This window comes from Tyto alba, unplaced genomic scaffold (genome assembly GCF_018691265.1).
Source record: "Tyto alba isolate M040663 unplaced genomic scaffold, T.alba_DEE_v4.0 Super-Scaffold_13, whole genome shotgun sequence".
Lineage (NCBI taxonomy): Eukaryota > Metazoa > Chordata > Aves > Strigiformes > Tytonidae > Tyto > Tyto alba.
In genome coordinates this window covers 10,741,234-10,763,635 of record NW_024881275.1, presented here as the reverse complement: position 1 = coordinate 10,763,635, position 22,402 = coordinate 10,741,234, and the positions used below count along the sequence as shown (strand labels likewise).

The 22,402-nt window shown below is 51.5% G+C and overlaps 1 protein-coding gene across 1 annotated transcript; it reads left to right on the top strand.

Moving 5' to 3' along the window:
- The first annotated feature begins 340 nt into the window (after positions 1-340).
- On the top strand, positions 341-19,771 carry LOC122152894. Its single transcript, XM_042788001.1, has 16 exons — positions 341-435; positions 800-894; positions 1,292-1,397; positions 1,656-1,764; positions 1,917-2,054; positions 2,294-2,470; positions 7,188-7,280; positions 16,062-16,215; positions 16,603-16,859; positions 17,159-17,244; positions 17,713-17,807; positions 18,205-18,310; positions 18,568-18,676; positions 18,829-18,966; positions 19,206-19,380; positions 19,632-19,771. Exons 1-16 carry the CDS (start codon positions 341-343, stop codon positions 19,769-19,771), a joined length of 2,073 nt encoding a protein of 690 aa, XP_042643935.1.
- The last annotated feature ends 2,631 nt before the right edge of the window (positions 19,772-22,402 follow it).

Sequence of the window (22,402 nt, the reverse complement as noted above, 5' to 3'; positions counted from 1 at the left end):
AAGCTCTCTCCAGCTGCTTTCTCTTGGCTGCTGTCGCCTGCCTCGCCGCCTGGCCTAGACACGCTCCCCGTGAGCTAGGCCGTGTCTCAGGAGCACCTCGGCCCCTTCAAGGGAGGGGGCTGATGGCATCAAGGGAGAGGGTGGTGCGAGGCTTTCGGAGAGGCAGCTTTGTGTCTTTGAGCAGCGAGACGGTTTGTGAGCAACCGGCATGGGCGTCTGCTGACGTGTCCCTGTCCCCTTGCAGGACCCTAAGATGATGAGGATCGTGGCCTTCGCGGGCAAAAAACGATTTTAGTCGTCGCAGTCGAGACACGGTCATCACGCTGCCAAGGTGAGCAGGATGGCTTCTGCAGCCCCTGGCTGGTCAAGGGAGCAGCTGCTGAGCCCCCGAGGCGGGGGCACCCTCTTGCTGAGGCTCCTCTCCTGCCAAACTCGGCAAGACCAGCTCCTTCCCAGGAGAAGAGCTTCCCGGTCCGTGGTTGCTGGCTGCTCCCCAGCTTGGAGAGTGCCAACGCAGCGATCAGTCCGCTCTCGATCTGTGCTGAGAGAGCGAGAGAGGCGGGAGGGTCTGTGGGGCAGCAAGGAGGGCGTGTGCTGGGATCATCAGCTTTCGGGCAGGAAGGCGAGGGAAGCAGCGGCAGAGGCTGAAGGAGGACGTGGGACCCCTCGGGCCCCACAGAGACCTGTGGCCTCCAAGGACTCGGCAGTGGCTCCCACAGATGCCTGCCAGCAGTTTTTAGTCTCAGCCCGCAAGGGAGCGGGGTGGCCTTTTGCCCAGCTGCTGCCTTCTTGTTTCCAGGCTTGCATTCGAGATCCCCCACCAAACATCGGTCCCCACGATTTCTCTGAAGCCCACGAGAGATCTGGCGCCCTGGGGCGGGGGTGCCCGCAGAGGTAAGGTCCCAGCCGAGTGCTGGCAGGGGGCTGTGGGTGCTCCTCACGTCCTCCCGAGGGCAGGAGAGCCAGGGTCACTGTGCGAGTTGTGCGAGAGGAGAAAGCAGCTCTGTGAGCCTGCGCAGCCGTCCTAGTACGCGCGGGTGACCCGTTTGGGAAGAGGCTCTGAGCTGGACAGCCCCTCATGGCGAACGGCAGCCAAGGGTTCTGCGTCCCATTTTGCCCTGGGCGCTGCCTTCCAGCAACTCTGCCTGGAGCTGTGACCGGGCCGAGCCCGCGTAGCTCTGGCAAGCCACGCGTTTGGCTCTGAGGAGGAAATCTCTTCTGCGCTGGGGTCGTTGCTTCTGCCCAACTATCAAAGATGCTCTTGTGCTCTTCTCTTGCCTCCTGCTCGCAGTGAGTGTGCTGGATCCAGTGTTCCTGGCTCAGCGGAGGGTTTCTCTAGCCAGACAGCAGGTGAAGGAAGGCGAACAGGCTACAGCCAAGGAAGCTGGCCCAGGCAGGTGAGCCTCCTGGAGAAGCGGTGGGGCTGGGGGCATGGGGGCACACTGTGCCCTTGTTGTAGTGAGAGTGAGATGCTTCCCGTGGCCGGGGGTGCCTGTGCTGGGGAGAAAAGGCCCCGGAGACCTTGTCCTGCTCGACACTTGCTCCTCCCTGCTGAAGTGCCGGGAGCTGCCGGCACCGGGGGCAGGCTGTGAGCCCATGCCAGAGCAAGCACCTCAGGCGGGGCTCCCACAGGCTCAGCTGCCGTGCCTCTGCAGATTCCTGCCAGTAATCCAGCAGAATTCCAAGGAGGACCTGACGCAGGCCAGACCTCCAGGCTGCCCAGACTTGCAGCTCCCTGCATGTGCCGCGCAGCCCTCAGGAATGGTACGCCCCAGGGATCTGCCAGTCCTCTGGCACATTTCGGGCTCTGGGCCGGGGCCGAAGAGGTGGCAAGAGCTGCCCACCGTCCCAGCCCCCGGCCCTGCCCGAGCCAGGGGAGACTAACGCTGCGTGTGTGCTGTGCGCGTGTCCTCCAGGGAACGGGCTCCCTCCGCGCGGAGAGGGCAGGGAAACGGCACCAGGTGCTGATGGCATCCAGGCGCAAAGAGGTGGAAGCGGAAGTGTGGCACCAATACCATGCCAAGAGAGCGGGGCAGCACATGGAGCGAGGCCAGGTATGGCATGCACTTGGCAGCCGCCAGCCAAAGGGCATTTCCCCGCCCTGCTCCCTGCGGGGGGAGCAGGGAAGGTCTCCCGGCAGTGCGCCAGGCAGGGGCCTTCTGTCTGCCCGCTGCCCTGCCCGCTGCCCTGCAGCAGGAGCTGTCGCGACGGCCCCAGGCCGAAGCGTGCAGCCTTGGGAGCGGCCCCAGGTGTTGGCGGCAGTGCTTTAGGAGAGCCTCTTCTGCCTTCGCAGACCTCCTGCCGCCACCTGTTCGAGGATCCCTATCGCCCTCCCCACCTCCTGAGAAAGGCCTACGCCGAGAAGCTGAAGGAGAGGCTACAGGAGAAGGAGAGCTGCCAGAGGCCTGCGAGGCAGATGGCGTCCGAGGGGGCGGGCAGGGCTGCACCCCCCGCAGACAGCGTGGGAAGTGTAAGTGTGCGCAGGTCCTGCAGAGGCCGAGGAAAGCCTTGGGCAGCTCCCAGCGCTGGAGGTGGCCGGGCTGGCCACGAAAGGCTGGCTCGGCTGGCTGGGCTCTGCCTTCCCAACGGCGGCAGCCCGTGCTTGCCCTCGCCGCGCAGTGACTCGCAGGCAGCCAGCCCTCAGCTGCCGCGCCCCGCCCTGTCCCGGGTCTCGGCCCTGCCCGGCTTCACCCCCGGCTGCTCTGCGCTCTTCTCGCTGCAGACTGGTTGGGGCACGAGGGCCCACGAGACGCCACCCGGAGCAGCGGGCTGGGCTCGGCCGCTCCTCTGAGAGCTACGGGCCTGAGCCCGGCGCTGGGGCGCTGGGGCGCTGGGGGCCCTTCTCCCCGGCCACAGAGCTGAGGCCCTTTTCTGCTGTGTCCTTTAGCAAGGGGGAGAAGACGAGGCTGCTGGAGCGCCGCGGGAGGGCCCAGGGACTGCCCGCCATGCCAAGGAGCTGCGAGCAGCCCCGAGGAGCTGTCACGGCGTCCACCCTTTCCAGCCGGAGAGCTGCCAGCAACGGGTGGCAGGGGCGAGGAGCGCCTTTCCAAGGGGAACGTGCCAAATAAAGGCTGCTGGTGCCTGGGCCCAGCCAGCGTGGCCGTGCTGCTGCCTGCCTTGCCTTTCTCTGCGGCCACGGGCACGGGAGGGGCCCCGCAGCCCCCTGCTCGGAGGGGTCTCTGGGCAAATGGCCAGAGGACTGGTCCTGCCAGCCGGTCACCACAGGCCATGCGACCAGGAGAGCGGTGTCCCTTCCAGGACATGGGCCTCAAGGTCTTCAGAGCACAGCTTCTCTGCATCTAAACACCACTTTTCATGGATGACCAGAGCTCCGTGGCTGGTCACATCACTCTTAGAGCAGACTCACACTGCCAAAAGAAAATGGTGGGCCTGATGCTCCTTGAAAGGCTACACTCCTTAGATGAGCCCTTGGCTAACTGTTGGGCCTGATGCTCCTTGAACGGCTACACTCCTTAGATGAGCCCTTGGCTGACCGTCAAGAACTGTCCAATGACCTTTGCAGAATGTTTATTCATTTAGGAAGGAGCATAACTTTTGAAAAAGCCCTTTTTTTGCCAGGTAAAGCACTGCACACAGGAGAAAACCATGATTTGAAAGGGTAAAAGAGCACTAGGAGCAGTATGTGCAACTAAGCCGGACATGTCTGGAACATGAGGTGACTCTTGCCTCCCAATTTGTCCACTGTTTGCTCAGGCCTTGGCAACAGCCGCTCTGAACCCTTGTACTGAGCACTGAGCAGTATAAGTGCTCTGCTGCTACTGCAGTGTTAGCAGTATTCAGCCTGCACGTTCTTTGGAGCTCAGACCAACCTCACAAAAGGGAGCAAATTCCAAAATGTGTCTTCTGGCATCCTCAGAAAACTACAACACAAGCGGAATTGCTGGAAAGTTGGGATGAGTGTCGTGAAGGAAGCGGTAGACTGGATTGAATAGAGTATGCACAAGTCCATGGGACCCTGGAATAGGCCTCCCGTGGTCCTGAGCGAACAGGCAGATGTCATTTCCACGCCAGCCTCTGAAATGTCACGGCAGTCAGGCAAAGACCCCGGTGACTGGAAAAAGGGAAACTGCACACATTTTCAAACGAGGTAATAAGGAGGCCCCTGGGAACTGCTGAGCACTCAGCCTCACCTCAGTGCCTGGTAAGGTCATGGAACAGATCCTCCTGGAAGTTATGTTGAAGTTATACGTGAAAGTCCTCTGCAGCACCTTGGCCTGAGTTGCAGCAACAGAGCTGCAAAGTCCTTCCTCGCCCTGTTACACTAGAGAGCGTGAGCAGCTGCTCTTGCTATGCGGTTGCACAACAGGAGAGATCACAAGAAGAGTCTCTTCTTGGGTGCACTGATTGCAGCATGTCAGATTAAACAAACTATTCCAAGCATGTGAGAGCTCTGTTCATGACAAGCTGCTGCAGTGAAGCTTTGTGTGCTGGTATTCCAGACATCTTAGTTTGAGCTGTTAAACACCTCACACCAGCTTGGTTATGCAGCTTTATAATTATACATGGTTTGCTTGCTAACAAGAAGTCAACTGTTAAGGCCTTGAGAATGAATCCTGTTTCATTCATGTGTACCCCAGCACGTTTGGGGTTTTTTGAACCTGCTGTGTATTACTGTCCATTTGTCAACATTAAACTTTTTTCACCATCTGTCAGGCCATTTGCAGAGCAATTCCAAATCCTTATTAAATCTGTTTGAAACTGGCTTAAGGCTCAGCATTTCACTTTCTCCATCAACACTCCATGGAGGTGATCTGCACAGAAGAAAACAACAGGGGCTTCAGTTCCAGTCCCCTTCGAGACCTACTTTAATACTTGGCCCAGCTTGAAGAGGTCCTTCAGTATTGTGCTGTCTTCTGTTTTATGGACCATTACCTTATTGGGTCTTTTAACTGGGATCCTCACTACCGAGTGTTGCGCAGAAGCTTGGCAGAAAGTGAAACTTTTTAAAGTTCAGATATTCTACGCTATTATGTGAGCTGTTCATCTGTCTCAGCAGTGCTAGCAGGGACATAACTTCCTGTTTGTCTTGAAGCTATTCCTGAGGTTTTGTTTAAGGCCTTCCAAATCACAGCAAATGGCTCTTCTAAACTTATTGAATACTAACTTGTGAATTAAACTACACATATACGTGTCTGTGGCCGAAGAGATGAATTAGAAGCAGAAATGAGGAGTTTTCTTTTAGGTATATTATGAGAACAAATCCAAATTGCTGGCAGCGTGTCAAACTTGAAAGAAGATTTGTTCATTCACACATAAAGGACTGCAAGTTACCCAGATAACGGAAAGGAGATTTTCCTCCTTTCTATCATTCCCATGGTTTTTTCCCTTTTAATAAATTTGTTCTTGAGTTGGCTTGATTTAGCCAAGCAAAAACATGATAGAAGAATTTATTTTGTCACAGTTGGTGTCCAGTCAGGCAAGACAAAGCAAATAACATGCAGGGGAACTAGTTCAGCTTTTTTAGCTTGGGCTGAAGAGTGTTGCCTCTGCATTGGTTCTTACCTTACCTTCCTCTTTTAGGTCACAAGACAGCTTTAAATCTGAGCAGGGAAAGTAAATGGATGTTACCGGGAATTAGACTTTCATAGGAAATGCTGAGAGACAAACTGTCTTTTAAAGCTCTGTGTGTGTGTGTGTTGGATGTATTTCTCATGCAGCACAAAACTCAGACATTCATTTACTCAGCAAGTGAAATCATTACTTAATTTGATCATTGACTGTTTCCTTGCTTTTCCCTGGATGTGGGATGGGGCTCTGCCTTGGGAGCTGAGGCTTTAAGGATGCTGAGATGCGTGGAGTTGTGACTCTTAGTGGCCAACAAAATGAGCAATCAAAGAACTGGAGGGAGAGTCCTGGGAAACTCCAGTTGTTTCTGAACACGCGTGTAAGTAATATTGCATCAAAACTTTGTTAGGAATTCCCAGGGAAGCTGAGGTTGCACAAAGGCCTGTTTAGGAGAAAATGTCTGTCGACAAACTACAATAAACTGTACATCCTTTTTCACTTTGGAGTTTGGTTGGGAAGAATCCCATCAGTTTTCTCAGGGGCCAGAAAATGCACAGACCAAGGAAGTTCTATAGGAAAACCCAGCGTTTTCTTTTAAAACTTTGACTTTCCCTTTCTTTGTCATGAGAATGAACATTCAAAGCAAAATTCTAAGTTAATGGATGATGTGTAGAGAAATCTTTCGCTTGCCATGTGAAATCTCAGTCTTGAGATAAGGGCCTGTTGCGTTCTCAGGGATGAAGAAGGTTTTTAATGCATGGTAAAATATGAAAGTGATATCCTTAGATCACTTCAGGGTAGAGGAAAATTACCATTTTTAGTGCACATGTATTGTCGGAAGTCAACGTTATTCTGCCTTGCTGTGGTGTGATGTTTTAGGATATTGACAAAATGCTGGGTACTTTTCCAAAGCTTTGCTTGAAACTTGGCATCATTTACATTCATCGCCAAAGTGCTTCAATTCATTTACGGTTAGAAAAAAGAAGAAAAACAAACCAAAACAAAACAGACCAACTTCTTCATCGCTATGTTCATATGCATAACTGGCAATCCAGTGGTACAGTATGTCAGTGGTTTCAGTACCATAAAGACCTGCACACGAGCCAACTCCCACACATTGTGCTGCCTTAATTTGACTCTTATAAGAGGAAACAACACATGCCTGCGGAGAGACCGAATGACTGCAAATGTGAAAATCATGAACCAGAGCCTCTGGAGAGCAAGAAGCATTCGGGCAGGGAGTACTGGTAGGGAGCAGGCAGGAACTTTTATGAAGGAGAAAAAATAGTCAAATGAAGGAAGCCTTTTCCTTTCAGCCACAGATATGCAGTGCTTGTACCTAACCAATTGCATTTAACCCTCTCCATGATTTTAAAATACTTTGAGGAAAGGTGTCCAAACATAGGTGTAGTCATCAGATACGCAGCATTCCTTTAACCTGTCTCAGGGAGAACGGAAAGCTGGAAAATAGCATACCGTCCCAGTGCCACCTGGTTCTGTATGATAGTGTAAGATCCGTAAGGTCTTCTCCGCCACTGCCAATTCCTATTTGTACATCCAGAAAGCTTGCTCTGAGGGAAGTGGGGGGAAGCAGTCGCTTTACCAACTCCTTGTTAGAACGTGAAGCTGCCGCAAGTTGCCTGCTCTTTGTGACTCCGCAGGGAAAGCAGCAGCTGAACAGGGTCCTGTTAAAGACAGGTGAGCTCAGGGGCCTGTTGCCCACTGTGACCAACACCTCACCCCTGGGAAAAATGGTAAGTTGAGTGAGCATGACAGCCGTCCCCTGAATGCCCTCCGACAACGTGGGGCCCTGCTGTTCAGGTTGTCCCAGAGCAAGAGAGATTTTTTTGCCAGCCGTGCCCTGTGAGGAGAATAATGGACTCCGGCAACTCTGTAAGAGTCATAAATCCAAGACGTTTGTTGCCGATACAAGCGCGCTGTTTATATATCCTCCTAGCAACTGATCACACGTAAACAAAAAGCTTGATGGGTTACATGCATTCTTCACACGCTGTCCATGCGCCTAAGGCTAACATCTGATTGGTCACTACCCTCTGTCCGTAATACACCAGACAGCTCATCGGCTACAAGTCCGTTACTGCTATCCTAGGCCTATTGGTTCATTAAATCTCACACGCACAAACACAAGTTCTATGCACCTTTAGCTCAAGGCAGAAAACTCTCCACTGTTTAAGAAACGGCCAGATGTTTTCCATTAACCGCCTTGCATGTTTTCCTCAGACAAAGCTCGGCATCCTTGTCTTGTTTTTCTGCATTCCTGTTTGCTAGTCCCGAGGCTTCTGGCCGACGAAGGTCCAGATGTCCTCATCATGCACCAGCTGTACAGCGCGCTCAGTTCTTCTTCCTCTTTTCGCGTCCCTTTGGCGATGTAGCCAAAGACTTGCTCTTGTCCAGCGTTGCCATCGTCCTCCAAAAACGATCCCACAGCCCTATGGGTTTTTCTTTCCAGAGATTTTTTTCCCAGCCCTTTTTCAGTGCGCACCATTTTAAACAGCAGCTGCCAACCACTTCCTTTCAGCACTGCCGCGATTGGAAGAGGCAGCTCAGTACTCATTTTTTTTTTGCCACTTCTCACGGTTGTAAGCTTTCCATTAAACGTGCAGCTTCCTTTTCCAGAGTGAAAATTCTTGTCTGCGGGCTTTTCCAGGGTAGTCTGTGTCTTGTTGTTTGTTTACTGGAAAGTCTGAGTGGACAACTGCATTTATACATGTGTGACTTGCAGATTTTACACAACAGAAACAAAGAAGGAGGATGCAGTTTTAGTGGTGTGAACACGGTTATTGGAATATGAATACAGTATTAGTGGTAGTGTGGCATGGTGTACACAGTATGTGGCAGCCCAAACGTAATACTGGTTCAGTGACAGCATCTTTTGTCTGTAAACAAGACCTAGGAGGCAGAGTGGCTTCCTCTTTTCCTCTCACATCCCGTGGTGGTCTGTAGACTTGCCATGCACTTCAGCCCTTACCTTATGGTCCATGTGAAGGTGTTTCTACTGGGTTTTTTTGGAACTTTTCCTCTGGGGTTTTCGGATGGCAAAAGAAAGAGAACCTGAGACTTAACAAGTGACAGTACTGCAGTTTAGTAAGTTTAAAGTAGTGGGTACAGATAACGGGTTTTTATGAGAATGTTTCGAGCTATCCAGCTTCAAGAGGAAATCAAGTTTTATCCGCTGGCTCTGACGAGCAGGCTGGGGAGATATCACTGAAAATAACTGCTAGAATGTAGAGCTAAATCATGCACAGACATAAATTTACAGTTTTGGGTAGCGGAGGCGAATAATATAATATCTGCATTGAAATGTGTTGCATGCCTTTTAAAAAAAAAAATGAAGCGGAAAAAAAGTATTTACAGAGAGTTACCAACAATTGTCACATTTCAATTTCCTCATGAATGGTTTTATGGGCTGCACTCGTGGAAACACCTTTTTAAAGGGAAGGTTAACATGGTTATGTCAAATACAAACTGGATATTTTGTATAATGTAATGTTATGTGTACCTAACCCATACAATTTACTAAACGTTCTTTGTTAAATAAAGTGAATATAACAGTGCCACTGCAGTCTTTGACGAAGCAATAAGCCAGTTGTCAGGTGGATAAACTTTGAAGCCAAAGGGAAGGAACAGTCTTGTATGAATGGGATACCACATGAACTATGCAGCTTGGGTCAATATGTATACATATTTGTGTCTTTGTCTGTTTAAAAATAAATAGCTGTTTGTGCACTGAATGCAAAGTGAAGAAGTACAAGGGTGTACTGGTTTTGGCCAGGATGGAATTATAATTTCTTCATAGTAGCTTGATTAGGTCTAGGAGCAGTATGGTGCTTATCTGTCACCCGGGGTTAAACCACAACACAGGGAGACAGTGGAAATTATTATGCCAGGACGGCCAATGCACACTTCCATAGAAAAGGCAACATATCATGCTTGTGGAGAAAAGTTTCAACTACAAATCTCACTTTTATTTGTTCAGTAGTGTAATAAATAAGCTAAAAAAGCAAAATGTCCCATAGTGTGGCCACTACAACCACTTTGCTAAGAAAATTCTCCAACACTTTTGACTTATGAGAAAAATAGTTGTGAATCATCCAGAAAAATTTTCCGTACCTCTGTCATAAAGAATTAAAAGAGAAAGATAAAGGAGATCACACCTAGGCATTCAAATCCTACCATATGATACGATGAGGAAGAATGTCTGACTTATCTGAAAACTATTTTTTTGCATCTAATTGCTGCCACATGATGACTGTCTAAGCTGAGTATATTCTACATAAAGCTTCTCCCAAGTATGTGCTTAAAATGAGAGACACCGTGTCTATGTGATCAGAAGGAGATAATTCTAACTCACTCTCTTTGCATAGAAAGTATACTTGCCCTTTGGGTTAAGAAAGTATGTTTTGATGTGAGACATATGAATCTAATTCTACGACTCTATTTTTCAGGTAATCATAGGTGAAACACAGGGAAACTGAATTGAATTCACGTTTGAATAGTGAAGGGGAAAGCAGAAAAGTTTCTTTGTTCATCGCTACCGCACTCTTTCTCCATTCCTTTAGTGTGTATTTACAATATAGTTTTTTAAACAGGAAAGTAATCAAGATTGTAGAATGCTGCTGTATGAAAAACATGATCAAATTCAGATCCCTTTTATGGTAGGATGAACGACAGCTAAAAGTCATCAACATACTTATTCCATAATGCAATCTATCTTAAAATCCTAAAAACCCATTATGTAAATTGGGCTAGTATATGAATGAGAAATGTTTTGAAAAACTTCAACTGTTTAAAAAAACCATCTTTTCATTTCAGAAAAGAAAGTTTATACGATGAGTGTATCTGTTTATGCTTATTAATTGACAGTGGTTCCTCTGAACCCGCCAGGGGTTTCTTATTCACAATATAAAATTCATCATAAGCATTAATCTTTACAACATTGGATTGAAAGTATTTACTATTCACCTTCTGGATCTGGCCTGCATTAATGATACTGATGAGTCAGTATTTTTCAGAGAAGATATAAACTTGGAGTTCCAAGTGATAATGACTCTCCTGGATTTCATGATTCTCTGGACTCTTGGACAATTTCACTTCAAACAGTTGTTTTAGGACCATCTAATTTTTTTCCTTTTCTGAAAGAATGTCCTTTGTGGACATCCTTGGAACTGGCTTGAACACTCTGGTGGCCTTCGGATTATAGGATGATCGGCTATGATTCAGTATCTCCTTGAAATGCTACTTGTTTTTGAAGAACTACCATGTTTTAAAGTAGGAGTTGTTGCCTGTCGAATAATGATGACCCAAGCTATTTAGGTACAATTTTAGTGTTTATTGGACACCTGAATTATTTTTCTTGCTGTCCTGGGTTGAGTGAGTGGTGGAGTTTTTTGGTGGCAGGGGAGGGGGCTATCGGGGCGGGCCCCTGTGAGAAGCTTCTCGAAGCTCCCCCAGCTCCACGTCAGATCCACTTCTGTTTGGGAAATTGAGCCAATCGGCTGCGCCTCTGCGATAACGTATTTAAGAAGGGACGTGGTGATGGGCAGTCGGACTTGTGAGGAGGAGTTGCTGCAGCTGCATGAACACCAAGGTCAGTGGAGGAACGGAGGAAGAAAGGAGGGGGGAGGTGTGCCGGAGCAGAGACCCCCCTGTATCCTGTGGTGAGACAGCAGGCGCCCCCCCCCCCGCCACCCATGAAGATCTACGGTGGAGCAGACATTGATTTACAGCCTGTTGTTCCTGCTCAGCTGATCAAGGTTCTGTGCCTGAAGAGGCCGGGTCTCATGGAAAAGGCAGCCCCGCTGCTGTAATTCAGCACTGGGAGGATTGCAGCATGCGGGGGTGTCCCACGCCGGAGCAGCTCGGGAAGGGCTGCAGCCGTGGGAGAGAATCCAGTCGGAGGAAGTTAGTGACCCATGACGGAGCAGTGTGGGGAACGCTGCGGCCCATGGGAGGAATTCAAGTCGGAGAAAGTTTGTGCAGGACTGTCTCCTGTGAGAGGGGGACCACGATGGAGCAGGGGGAACAAGTTTCGGACACTCCCCTCACCGAAGATGAAGGAAGTGGCAGCACTGACTGCACCCCCCATTCCCTGCCCCTGCGCCACTGGGGGAGGAGGTAGAGATATCGGGAGCAGAGCTGAGCCCGGGAAGAAGGGAGGGGTGGGGGGAAGGTGTTCTCAAGATGTGGCAATGCTTCTCACTGTCCTACTCTGTTATGTGTTTTTAGTGTCTGTAATAAATGTATGTTCTTTTTTTTCTTCCCCTAACGAGTCTGCCTTTTGCTCGTGATCATGAAAGGGGGATTTTCCCCCATCCCAGTCCTATCTTGAACCCCAAGCCTGGCTCTCTGTCCCTTCTCATTGCCGGAGGGGAAGGGAGAGAGAGGTGCTGCGTTGTGGTTGGCTGTCAATCAGGCCTAAACCACGACACTTGCCCTGATTTTGTTGCTAATTCTAAAGAAACTTTCAGTTTCCTCAGAAAATGCATGTAAATTTTAAGTATAAAATAGTTATGAGTTTGTAGTGTACTCTATCAGCTGACAGATATTCTCAGATATAGTCTTGTCTCACTATTTACTGAGGCTTATTTCATCATGTATACACAAGCATCAAATTAAGAAAATCAGTTTTTCAGTTCCAGCATATTTCTAAAATAGTATTTTAGTTTACTCATTGTTCATATATGAAGTTTATTGTTGTCACATTTGTCAGTTATTATTTATTAAATTGCTGTCAGATGCTTGTACGCTCTATGAAAAGTCTGAATGTCAGCTCTGAAGTATAATGTTTTTAGCATATCAAACAGTGGCAGTAAAAGGCAAACAGAAATCCTAAAAGAGTTTTTAGTATCCTTAATAAAGCTGTTGGCTGCATCTTTGTTAACTAAAATAATGAGTAGTTATAATGAGATTTTGATCAGGTTTAGCCAAGCTGTTTGAATCAGGCAAACTACCGTAAAGCCATTTACTTCAAAGGGAACACTTCTAATTCTTCTTAATGTTCCTGCAGACTGTGATGTTTATAACCAGACATTGTTGATGGTAGAAAAATGTACATAATTGCATTTTTCTGTAAACATTTCACCAGGCAAATGCATTGGTAAAGAGGATGACTGGAGCACGAAATAAAAGTAAAATATAATCTTCACAGAAGTTTAATTTCAAATAACTAGCAAATTCACCTGATCCTCCTGGTATGATCATGACTAAGTATGAATTTTACCTGCCCTCATCTAGCAATTGAGCCACTGTAAACCTCCTTCGCATATGCCCTAAGAGCAAATTAACACATTAGATTAACCAGTCTTGGAGGTTATAAAGTTAAGATACACATACGGAAAAGAGACACAACACTTCACCTGATCCGTTTTATTCAAGATGGAACAGTGCTAACAGAGTGCACTGGTTTGGCTGAGTTAATTTTCTTCTCAGTAGCTCGCATGGTGCTATGCTTTGGCTGTGTGGCCAAAACGGTGTGGATACCACAGGGATGTTTTAGCTGTTGCTGAGCGGTGCTTGCACAGTGCCCAGGCCTTCTCTGCATCTCACACCACCCAGCCAGCGAGGAGGCTGGGGGTGCTCGGCAATGTGGGAGAGGACAGAGCCAAGAGGACAGAGCCAAGAGACCTGACCCCAACTGACCAGGTGGATACCCCAGACCATATGGTGTTGTGCTCAGCAATAAAGGCTGTGGGAAGAAGGAGGAAGTTCAGCGTTAAGGTGTTTGTCATCTCCAATCACTGTCACATGTGACAGAGCCTGTCTATAGAACAACCAATATAGAAAACAGGATTAACTTAAAGCCCTTTGTTCTCTTGTAAGTAGGGGGGTTTTGTTGTTTTGCTTTTCCTGCTGTTGCTTTTAGTACGAATCTTAAAAAAATCTTTCAAAAGTGTGCTTCTTTAGAGTGTTGTCGGTATAATATTCAAGCAATAAAATCTGACTGTGAGGCATTGATTTCCTTTTCATTTCACACACGGGGTATTGGAATGAATCACACTGTAATTAAAATGGGTTTCTTTCACTGAACAGAAACAAGGGAATTAAGAAATTTCTTTATATTGCTATTTTCACCACAAAGAATTGTAAAACACTTTTAATCTGCTGTATGGGAGAAAAATCAGTGACTGTTGGAAGTGTAAGGTAGCAATTTTAACCAAAACAACCACGTAACAGCTCAGCACTTTCAAGGGTTTAACTGAAATCAAGGAGAGAATTCAATCATGTGAATTATAGTTTTGAAAAGTGAAAAAAGCAACACACCCCAAACCAAAGTAAAACAAAACCAAAACCCTCTTAAGTTTTTAAAACAAAAACTAGTCTTTATTTTTTAATATAGATTTTTAATTTATTTTTTTAATTGCCCCTATGTTGTTTTTTTTTTTTCACTGTAGTATCTTTTAGGCAGAAAATTCCTTCTGCTCTTGATATACCTAACTCAAGGGTAGCACAATTCCCTTTTTTTAGGGTAACCGGGGGAAAAAAAAAAAAAAAAACAAGACAAAACAAACCACACTTAATATATGCACACAACTGTACACAAAAACATGACCTTTCAGTAGCCAAATATATACCATGTTCATCTTGGAGCAGGATTTCGGTACCATTAAACAAGGAAGTACAATATGATTATTTTCAATAATGGCATCAGCTTGGAATCTTAACTTTCACTAGAATGCAGGGTTAGAAGTAATAAATACTGAGCATATTCTTGAGTTAATACAACTAAAAAAAAAAGAAAAGGAACTCTGTAACGGGGGTTAGTGAACTGGCTCCTGCCTTAAAAGGGTCGTCAGTGGTTTTCAGATCGCTATGGATGGTAGAGGCAAAGAAAGACAAAAGCTGGAAAATGTGGAAAGAAACTTAACTCTGATGAAAAGACAATGAGATTTGCATGAGTCTAGCACAAGCTTCATTTTGCTGTTACTCTTGGGTTGTTCAGGAAGGCTCCAGATTAGAAATAATGTGTTGATGGAAACTTTCAACTGCAACCTAGGACCTAGGATGTTGGGTTTTTTTAGTGCTCTCTGGTCATGTCCCGTAAATCAACGAATACTCTTAAGGAGCTCAAAATGGGCGAAGTGATAGGAAGAAGTAGGAGCTTAGGTGGGAATGCTGCTCCAGTGATGAAGAAAATGAGATCATTTGGTACATACATTTTGCAAAGGGAAGCTTCTGAACTGCTAAAGATGTGCTGTCTCGTGGAGCAAAGCTGCGGGTCGCTTCCCCCTGCGGCCTGGGCTGGACCTCTCCAGCCCCGCTCCGAGTGCGCGAAGCCCCTTCGGCATTAATGCGCGTTCCTTCCAGGAGTATCTCGGAGGGCAGCCGAGGCGGGCTGAGTTGAGATGCGCAGGCGGGAGTGTCAGCGCCGCAGGCTGAGGTGCCCAGTGGGGCTGCCCTGCCCGTGCAGCGTGGGGAGGGTGCCCGCAGCCCTGTGTGACACGGCGCGGTGTCACAGTGGGACACCCGCATCACAGCGACAGCTCCCTCTCCCCACCGTGCCCCCGGCCACACTCCCTGGCGAGGCCTGGGCAACGCCAGGGCTGCTCTCGCCAGCGCTCTGCTCCGCAGGAGCTGCCCTGCTGCCAGGAGGAGGCGAGGGGAGGCCGCGGGAGAGCCTTGGAGACGCTGCTTGGGCAGTGGCGACCAGGAGGAGGAGGAGGAGGAGGAGATTGGAGAAGGAGGAGGAGGAGAAGGAGACGAGGAGCAGAGGGGTTTTGGAGCAGGACGCGCACCGCTTCCCCAGATGCTGCAGTGCAAGGGGGAAAGGATGATTAAGTACCTGCTCTTTAACCCCTTGGGGCCTGAGGATCTCCCAACCCTCAAGGAGCTCACCACCAGAGGTAAGGCCCCAGGGGGCCCTTGCAGGAGCGCTGTGGGAGCCAAGGCGAAGGGGACGTGAGCTCTGGAAACGCTGAGCCTGGGGATGGGGCTGTAGCAGGGCTCTTCTGGAGGGGACCGGCAGCTGCAGGGAGAGCCCTGCCCGATGGAGACTTGGGCCTTGAGGGTGGCTTTGGTAGCTCACGCTTCTAGCTACCTCTGCTCACATGAAAGGGCGGGATCCCCTTCCCCAAAACACTACCGATGCCTGCCTGTCCTCCCCAGGCCCATCACGGGCACAGGGCAGGCTTCTTGGAGGCTGGGGGCAGTCAAGAGCGCAGCTGGGCAGCCCCGGCAGCGCAAGGGTTTGCTCTGGGCAAGGGGGCTTGAGTGCATGCCACTGTCGCCTCCGTGGGTAGGGGCTGCTGGATGCGTGGCCGTTGCTGACTCAGAGCACGGCGTGCCTTTCCTTTGCTTTCCAGAAATCCAGCAAGTCTGGGCTGGCACATCTAGGTACATCCGGAGCAGCTCTTGCAGAAGAAGGTGAGCCTTGCCTCCTGCCCGTGCCCCGTCCTGCCCCGCTGGGCCTCCCGAGCAGGGCACAAAGCACCACCCCAAAGGCGACACGCGAGTCATCTGGCAGCCTTCCAGCCTCTGCGCAGCCCTGACAATGCTCCCTCTTCTTGCTTGTGTTTCAGGCGGTGGAGATCGGAATTGGGACATTTGCAATTGTCCCGGTGCATGCCACGGTGGGAGAGGACGAGGTTTTGCCTGTTGAGAGACCTGTGTTCCAGCTGAGCAGGTTTCTGAAGAAATTCTACAGCCTCAAGCACGCAAAGACCCAAATTCCTGGTAAGAAGACGGGCGTGGCCCCTGTCCAGCTCTTGCGTTTGGCTGGGTGCTGACGTGGTGCCGTGACACAGCTGAGCAAAGGCTCTTCCAGCGTGGAGAGTGCTGAGCGTGGGCACGCGTACGGCAGCCCGGCACCCTGCCCCTCCCCGGGCAGCCAGCCTCATCTCCCCAGCTCACCCTACGCTCCAGCTGGTTGCTCGCAGCAGGAGGCAAAGCCTCTCTGTGCCTTCTCCTGTCCATCAGGGCCGCTCTGGAGACGTGGCCGAAGCTGAAAGGGAGCGCGCTCTGGCAGGGCGCTGCCCGAGGGCTGGGCGCTGATGGCACCTCGTCTCAGGGTGGGCTGAACTGTGCTGGGAGTGACTTGGTTGCTCTGCGCTTGTTTCCTAGACAAGACCCAGTTTGTTCAGCTGGACTTTAAGCAGATTGCTGCAGAAACCCACTTCCGCCCGGAAATCGTGGAGCAGTGCGTACACGAGACCCTGCTTCTCTTCGCCGAGGCCCTCCAAGAAAACAAGGAGGTGGAACTCTCCTTCAAGGGCATCGGCATCCTTGCTGTGCGAAAAAAAGTGGTCAGCATGACCTTCTTGGACGAGTGCCTGCTGGAGCTGGATGGGACAGGGAACATGCTGGCAGCTCTTCTCGGGGTGAGCTTGTCATTTCTCTGGGGCTGCTCCTCGTGCCTCTGTGGCAATGCTGTCAAAGCTCTCTCCAGCTGCTTTCTCTTGGCTGCTGTCGCCTGCCTCGCCGCCTGGCCTAGACACGCTCCCCGTGAGCTAGGCCGTGTCTCAGGAGCACCTCGGCCCCTTCAAGGGAGGGGGCTGATGGCATCAAGGGAGAGGGTGGTGCGAGGCTTTCGGAGAGGCAGCTTTGTGTCTTTGAGCAGCGAGACGGTTTGTGAGCAACCGGCATGGGCGTCTGCTGACGTGTCCCTGTCCCCTTGCAGGACCCTAAGATGATGAGGATCGTGGCCTTCGCGGGCAAAAACGATTTTAGTCGTCGCAGTCGAGACACGGTCATCACGCTGCCAAGGTGAGCAGGATGGCTTCTGCAGCCCCTGGCTGGTCAAGGGAGCAGCTGCTGAGCCCCCGAGGCGGGGGCACCCTCTTGCTGAGGCTCCTCTCCTGCCAAACTCGGCAAGACCAGCTCCTTCCCAGGAGAAGAGCTTCCCGGTCCGTGGCTGCTGGCTGCTCCCCAGCTTGGAGAGTGCCAACGCAGCGATCAGTCCGCTCTCGATCTGCGCTGAGAGAGCGAGAGAGGCGGGAGGGTCTGTGGGGCAGCAAGGAGGGCGTGTGCTGGGATCATCAGCTTTCGGGCAGGAAGGCGAGGGAAGCAGCGGCAGAGGCTGAAGGAGGACGTGGGACCCCTCGGGCCCCACAGAGACCTGTGGCCTCCAAGGACTCGGCAGTGGCTCCCACAGATGCCTGCCAGCAGTTTTTAGTCTCAGCCCGCAAGGGAGCGGGGTGGCCTTTTGCCCAGCTGCTGCCTTCTTGTTTCCAGGCTTGCATTTGAGATCCCCCACCAAACATCGGTCCCCACGATTTCTCTGAAGCCCACGAGAGATCTGGCGCCCTGGGGCGGGGGTGCCCGCAGAGGTAAGGTCCCAGCCGAGTGCTGGCAGGGGGCTGTGGGTGCTCCTCACGTCCTCCCGAGGGCAGGAGAGCCAGGGTCACTGTGCGAGTTGTGCGAGAGGAGAAAGCAGCTCTGTGAGCCTGCGCAGCCGTCCTAGTACGCGCGGGTGACCCGTTTGGGAAGAGGCTCTGAGCTGGACAGCCCCTCATGGCGAACGGCAGCCAAGGGTTCTGCGTCCCATTTTGCCCTGGGCGCTGCCTTCCAGCAACTCTGCCTGGAGCTGTGACCGGGCCGAGCCCGCGTAGCTCTGGCAAGCCACGCGTTTGGCTCTGAGGAGGAAATCTCTTCTGCGCTGGGGTCGTTGCTTCTGCCCAACTATCAAAGATGCTCTTGTGCTCTTCTCTTGCCTCCTGCTCGCAGTGAGTGTGCTGGATCCAGTGTTCCTGGCTCAGCGGAGGGTTTCTCTAGCCAGACAGCAGGTGAAGGAAGGCGAACAGGCTACAGCCAAGGAAGCTGGCCCAGGCAGGTGAGCCTCCTGGAGAAGCGGTGGGGCTGGGGGCATGGGGGCACACTGTGCCCTTGTTGTAGTGAGAGTGAGATGTTTCCCGTGGCCGGGGGTGCCTGTGCTGGGGAGAAAAGGCCCCGGAGACCTTGTCCTGCTCGACACTTGCTCCTCCTGCTGAAGTGCCGGGAGCTGCCGGCACCGGGGGCAGGCTGTGAGCCCATGCCAGAGCAAGCACCTCAGGCGGGGCTCCCACAGGCTCAGCTGCCGTGCCTCTGCAGATTCCTGCCAGTAATCCAGCAGAATTCCAAGGAGGACCTGACGCAGGCCAGACCTCCAGGCTGCCCAGACTTGCAGCTCCCTGCATGTGCCGCGCAGCCCTCAGGAATGGTACGCCCCAGGGATCTGCCAGTCCTCTGGCACATTTCGGGCTCTGGGCCGGGGCCGAAGAGGTGGCAAGAGCTGCCCACCGTCCCAGCCCCCGGCCCTGCCCGAGCCAGGGGAGACTAACGCTGCGTGTGTGCTGTGCGCGTGTCCTCCAGGGAACGGGCTCCCTCCGCGCGGAGAGGGCAGGGAAACGGCACCAGGTGCTGATGGCATCCAGGCGCAAAGAGGTGGAAGCGGAAGTGTGGCACCAATACCATGCCAAGAGAGCGGGGCAGCACATGGAGCGAGGCCAGGTATGGCATGCACTTGGCAGCCGCCAGCCAAAGGGCATTTCCCCGCCCTGCTCCCTGCGGGGGGAGCAGGGAAGGTCTCCCGGCAGTGCGCCAGGCAGGGGCCTTCTGTCTGCCCGCTGCCCTGCCCGCTGCCCTGCAGCAGGAGCCGTCGCGACGGCCCCAGGCCGAAGCGTGCAGCCTTGGGAGCGGCCCCAGGTGTTGGCGGCAGTGCTTTAGGAGAGCCTCTTCTGCCTTCGCAGACCTCCTGCCGCCACCTGTTCGAGGATCCCTATCGCCCTCCCCACCTCCTGAGAAAGGCCTACGCCGAGAAGCTGAAGGAGAGGCTACAGGAGAAGGAGAGCTGCCAGAGGCCTGCGAGGCAGATGGCGTCCGAGGGGCGGGCAGGCTGCACCCCCCGCAGACAGCGTGGGAAGTGTAAGTGTGCGCAGGTCCTGCAGAGGCCGAGGAAAGCCTTGGGCAGCTCCCAGCGCTGGAGGTGGCCGGGCTGGCCACGAAAGGCTGGCTCGGCTGGCTGGGCTCTGCCTTCCCAACGGCGGCAGCCCGTGCTTGCCCTCGCCGCGCAGTGACTCGCAGGCAGCCAGCCCTCAGCTGCCGCGCCCGCCCTGTCCCGGGTCTCGGCCCTGCCCGGCTTCACCCCCGGCTGCTCTGCGCTCTTCTCGCTGCAGACTGGTTGGGGCACGAGGGCCCACGAGACGCCACCCGGAGCAGCGGGCTGGGCTCGGCCGCTCCTCTGAGAGCTACGGGCCTGAGCCCGGCGCTGGGGCGCTGGGGCGCTGGGGGCCCTTCTCCCCGGCCACAGAGCTGAGGCCCTTTTCTGCTGTGTCCTTTAGCAAGGGGGAGAAGACGAGGCTGCTGGAGCGCCGCGGGAGGGCCCAGGGACTGCCCGCCATGCCAAGGAGCTGCGAGCAGCCCCGAGGAGCTGTCACGGCGTCCACCCTTTCCAGCCGGAGAGCTGCCAGCAACGGGTGGCAGGGGCGAGGAGCGCCTTTCCAAGGGGAACGTGCCAAATAAAGGCTGCTGGTGCCTGGGCCCAGCCAGCGTGGCCGTGCTGCTGCCTGCCTTGCCTTTCTCTGCGGCCACGGGCACGGGAGGGGCCCCGCAGCCCCCTGCTCGGAGGGGTCTCTGGGCAAATGGCCAGAGGACTGGTCCTGCCAGCCGGTCACCACAGGCCATGCGACCAGGAGAGCGGTGTCCCTTCCAGGACATGGGCCTCAAGGTCTTCAGAGCACAGCTTCTCTGCATCTAAACACCACTTTTCATGGATGACCAGAGCTCCGTGGCTGGTCACATCACTCTTAGAGCAGACTCACACTGCCAAAAGAAATGGTGGGCCTGATGCTCCTTGAAAGGCTACACTCCTTAGATGAGCCCTTGGCTAACTGTTGGGCCTGATGCTCCTTGAACGGCTACACTCCTTAGATGAGCCCTTGGCTGACCGTCAGAACTGTCCAATGACCTTTGCAGAATGTTTATTCATTTAGGAAGGAGCATAACTTTTGAAAAAGCCCTTTTTTTGCCAGGTAAAGCACTGCACACAGGAGAAAACCATGATTTGAAAGGGTAAGAGCACTAGGAGCAGTATGTGCAACTAAGCCGGACATGTCTGGAACATGAGGTGACTCTTGCCCTCCCAATTTGTCCACTGTTTGCTCAGGCCTTGGCAACAGCCGCTCTGAACCCTTGTACTGAGCACTGAGCAGTATAAGTGCTCTGCTGCTACTGCAGTGTTAGCAGTATTCAGCCTGCACGTTCTTTGGAGCTCAGACCAACCTCACAAAAGGGAGCAAATTCCAAAATGTGTCTTCTGGCATCCTCAGAAAACTACAACACAAGCGGAATTGCTGGAAAGTTGGGATGAGTGTCGTGAAGGAAGCGGTAGACTGGATTGAATAGAGTATGCACAAGTCCATGGGACCCTGGAATAGGCCTCCCGTGGTCCTGAGCGAACAGGCAGATGTCATTTCCACGCCAGCCTCTGAAATGTCACGGCAGTCAGGCAAAGACCCCGGTGACTGGAAAAAGGGAAACTGCACACATTTTCAAACGAGGTAATAAGGAGGCCCCTGGGAACTGCTGAGCACTCAGCCTCACCTCAGTGCCTGGTAAGGTCATGGAACAGATCCTCCTGGAAGTTATGTTGAAGTTATACGTGAAAGTCCTCTGCAGCACCTTGGCCTGAGTTGCAGCAACAGAGCTGCAAAGTCCTTCCTCGCCCTGTTACACTAGAGAGCGTGAGCAGCTGCTCTTGCTATGCGGTTGCACAACAGGAGAGATCACAAGAAGAGTCTCTTCTTGGGTGCACTGATTGCAGCATGTCAGATTAAACAAACTATTCCAAGCATGTGAGAGCTCTGTTCATGACAAGCTGCTGCAGTGAAGCTTTGTGTGCTGGTATTCCAGACATCTTAGTTTGAGCTGTTAAACACCTCACACCAGCTTGGTTATGCAGCTTTATAATTATACATGGTTTGCTTGCTAACAAGAAGTCAACTGTTAAGGCCTTGAGAATGAATCCTGTTTCATTCATGTGTACCCAGCACGTTTGGGGTTTTTTGAACCTGCTGTGTATTACTGTCCATTTGTCAACATTAAACTTTTTTCACCATCTGTCAGGCCATTTGCAGAGCAATTCCAAATCCTTATTAAATCTGTTTGAAACTGGCTTAAGGCTCAGCATTTCACTTTCTCCATCAACACTCCATGGAGGTGATCTGCACAGAAGAAAACAACAGGGGCTTCAGTTCCAGTCCCCTTCGAGACCTACTTTAATACTTGGCCCAGCTTGAAGAGGTCCTTCAGTATTGTGCTGTCTTCTGTTTTATGGACCATTACCTTATTGGGTCTTTTAACTGGGATCCTCACTACCGAGTTGTTGCGCAGAAGCTTGGCAGAAAGTGAAACTTTTTAAAGTTCAGATATTCTACGCTATTATGTGAGCTGTTCATCTGTCTCAGCAGTGCTAGCAGGGACATAACTTCCTGTTTGTCTTGAAGCTATTCCTGAGTTTTGTTTAAGGCCTTCCAAATCACAGCAAATGGCTCTTCTAAACTTATTGAATACTAACTTGTGAATTAAACTACACATATACGTGTCTGTGGCCGAAGAGATGAATTAGAAGCAGAAATGAGGAGTTTTCTTTTAGGTATATTATGAGAACAAATCCAAATTGCTGGCAGCGTGTCAAGCTTGAAGAAGATTTGTTCATTCACACATAAAGGACTGCAAGTTACCCAGATAACGGAAAGGAGATTTTCCTCCTTTCTATCATTCCCATGGTTTTTCCCTTTTAATAAATTTGTTCTTGAGTTGGCTTGATTTAGCCAAGCAAAAAACATGATAGAAGAATTTATTTTGTCACAGTTGGTGTCCAGTCAGGCAAGAACAAAGCAAAATAACATGCAGGGGAACTAGTTTCAGCTTTTTTAGCTTGGGCTGA

Coding starts and splice junctions, on each gene's coding strand:
- LOC122152894 (XM_042788001.1), top strand. CDS start 341: ATGGCTTCTGCAGCCCCTGGCTGGTCAAGGGAGCAGCTGCTGAGCCCC. Junction 1,398..1,655: donor AAGGAAGCTGGCCCAGGCAG/GTGAGCCTCCTG, acceptor GTGCCTCTGCAG/ATTCCTGCCAGTAATCCAGC. Junction 19,381..19,631: donor CCGCAGACAGCGTGGGAAGT/GTAAGTGTGCGC, acceptor TTCTCGCTGCAG/ACTGGTTGGGGCACGAGGGC.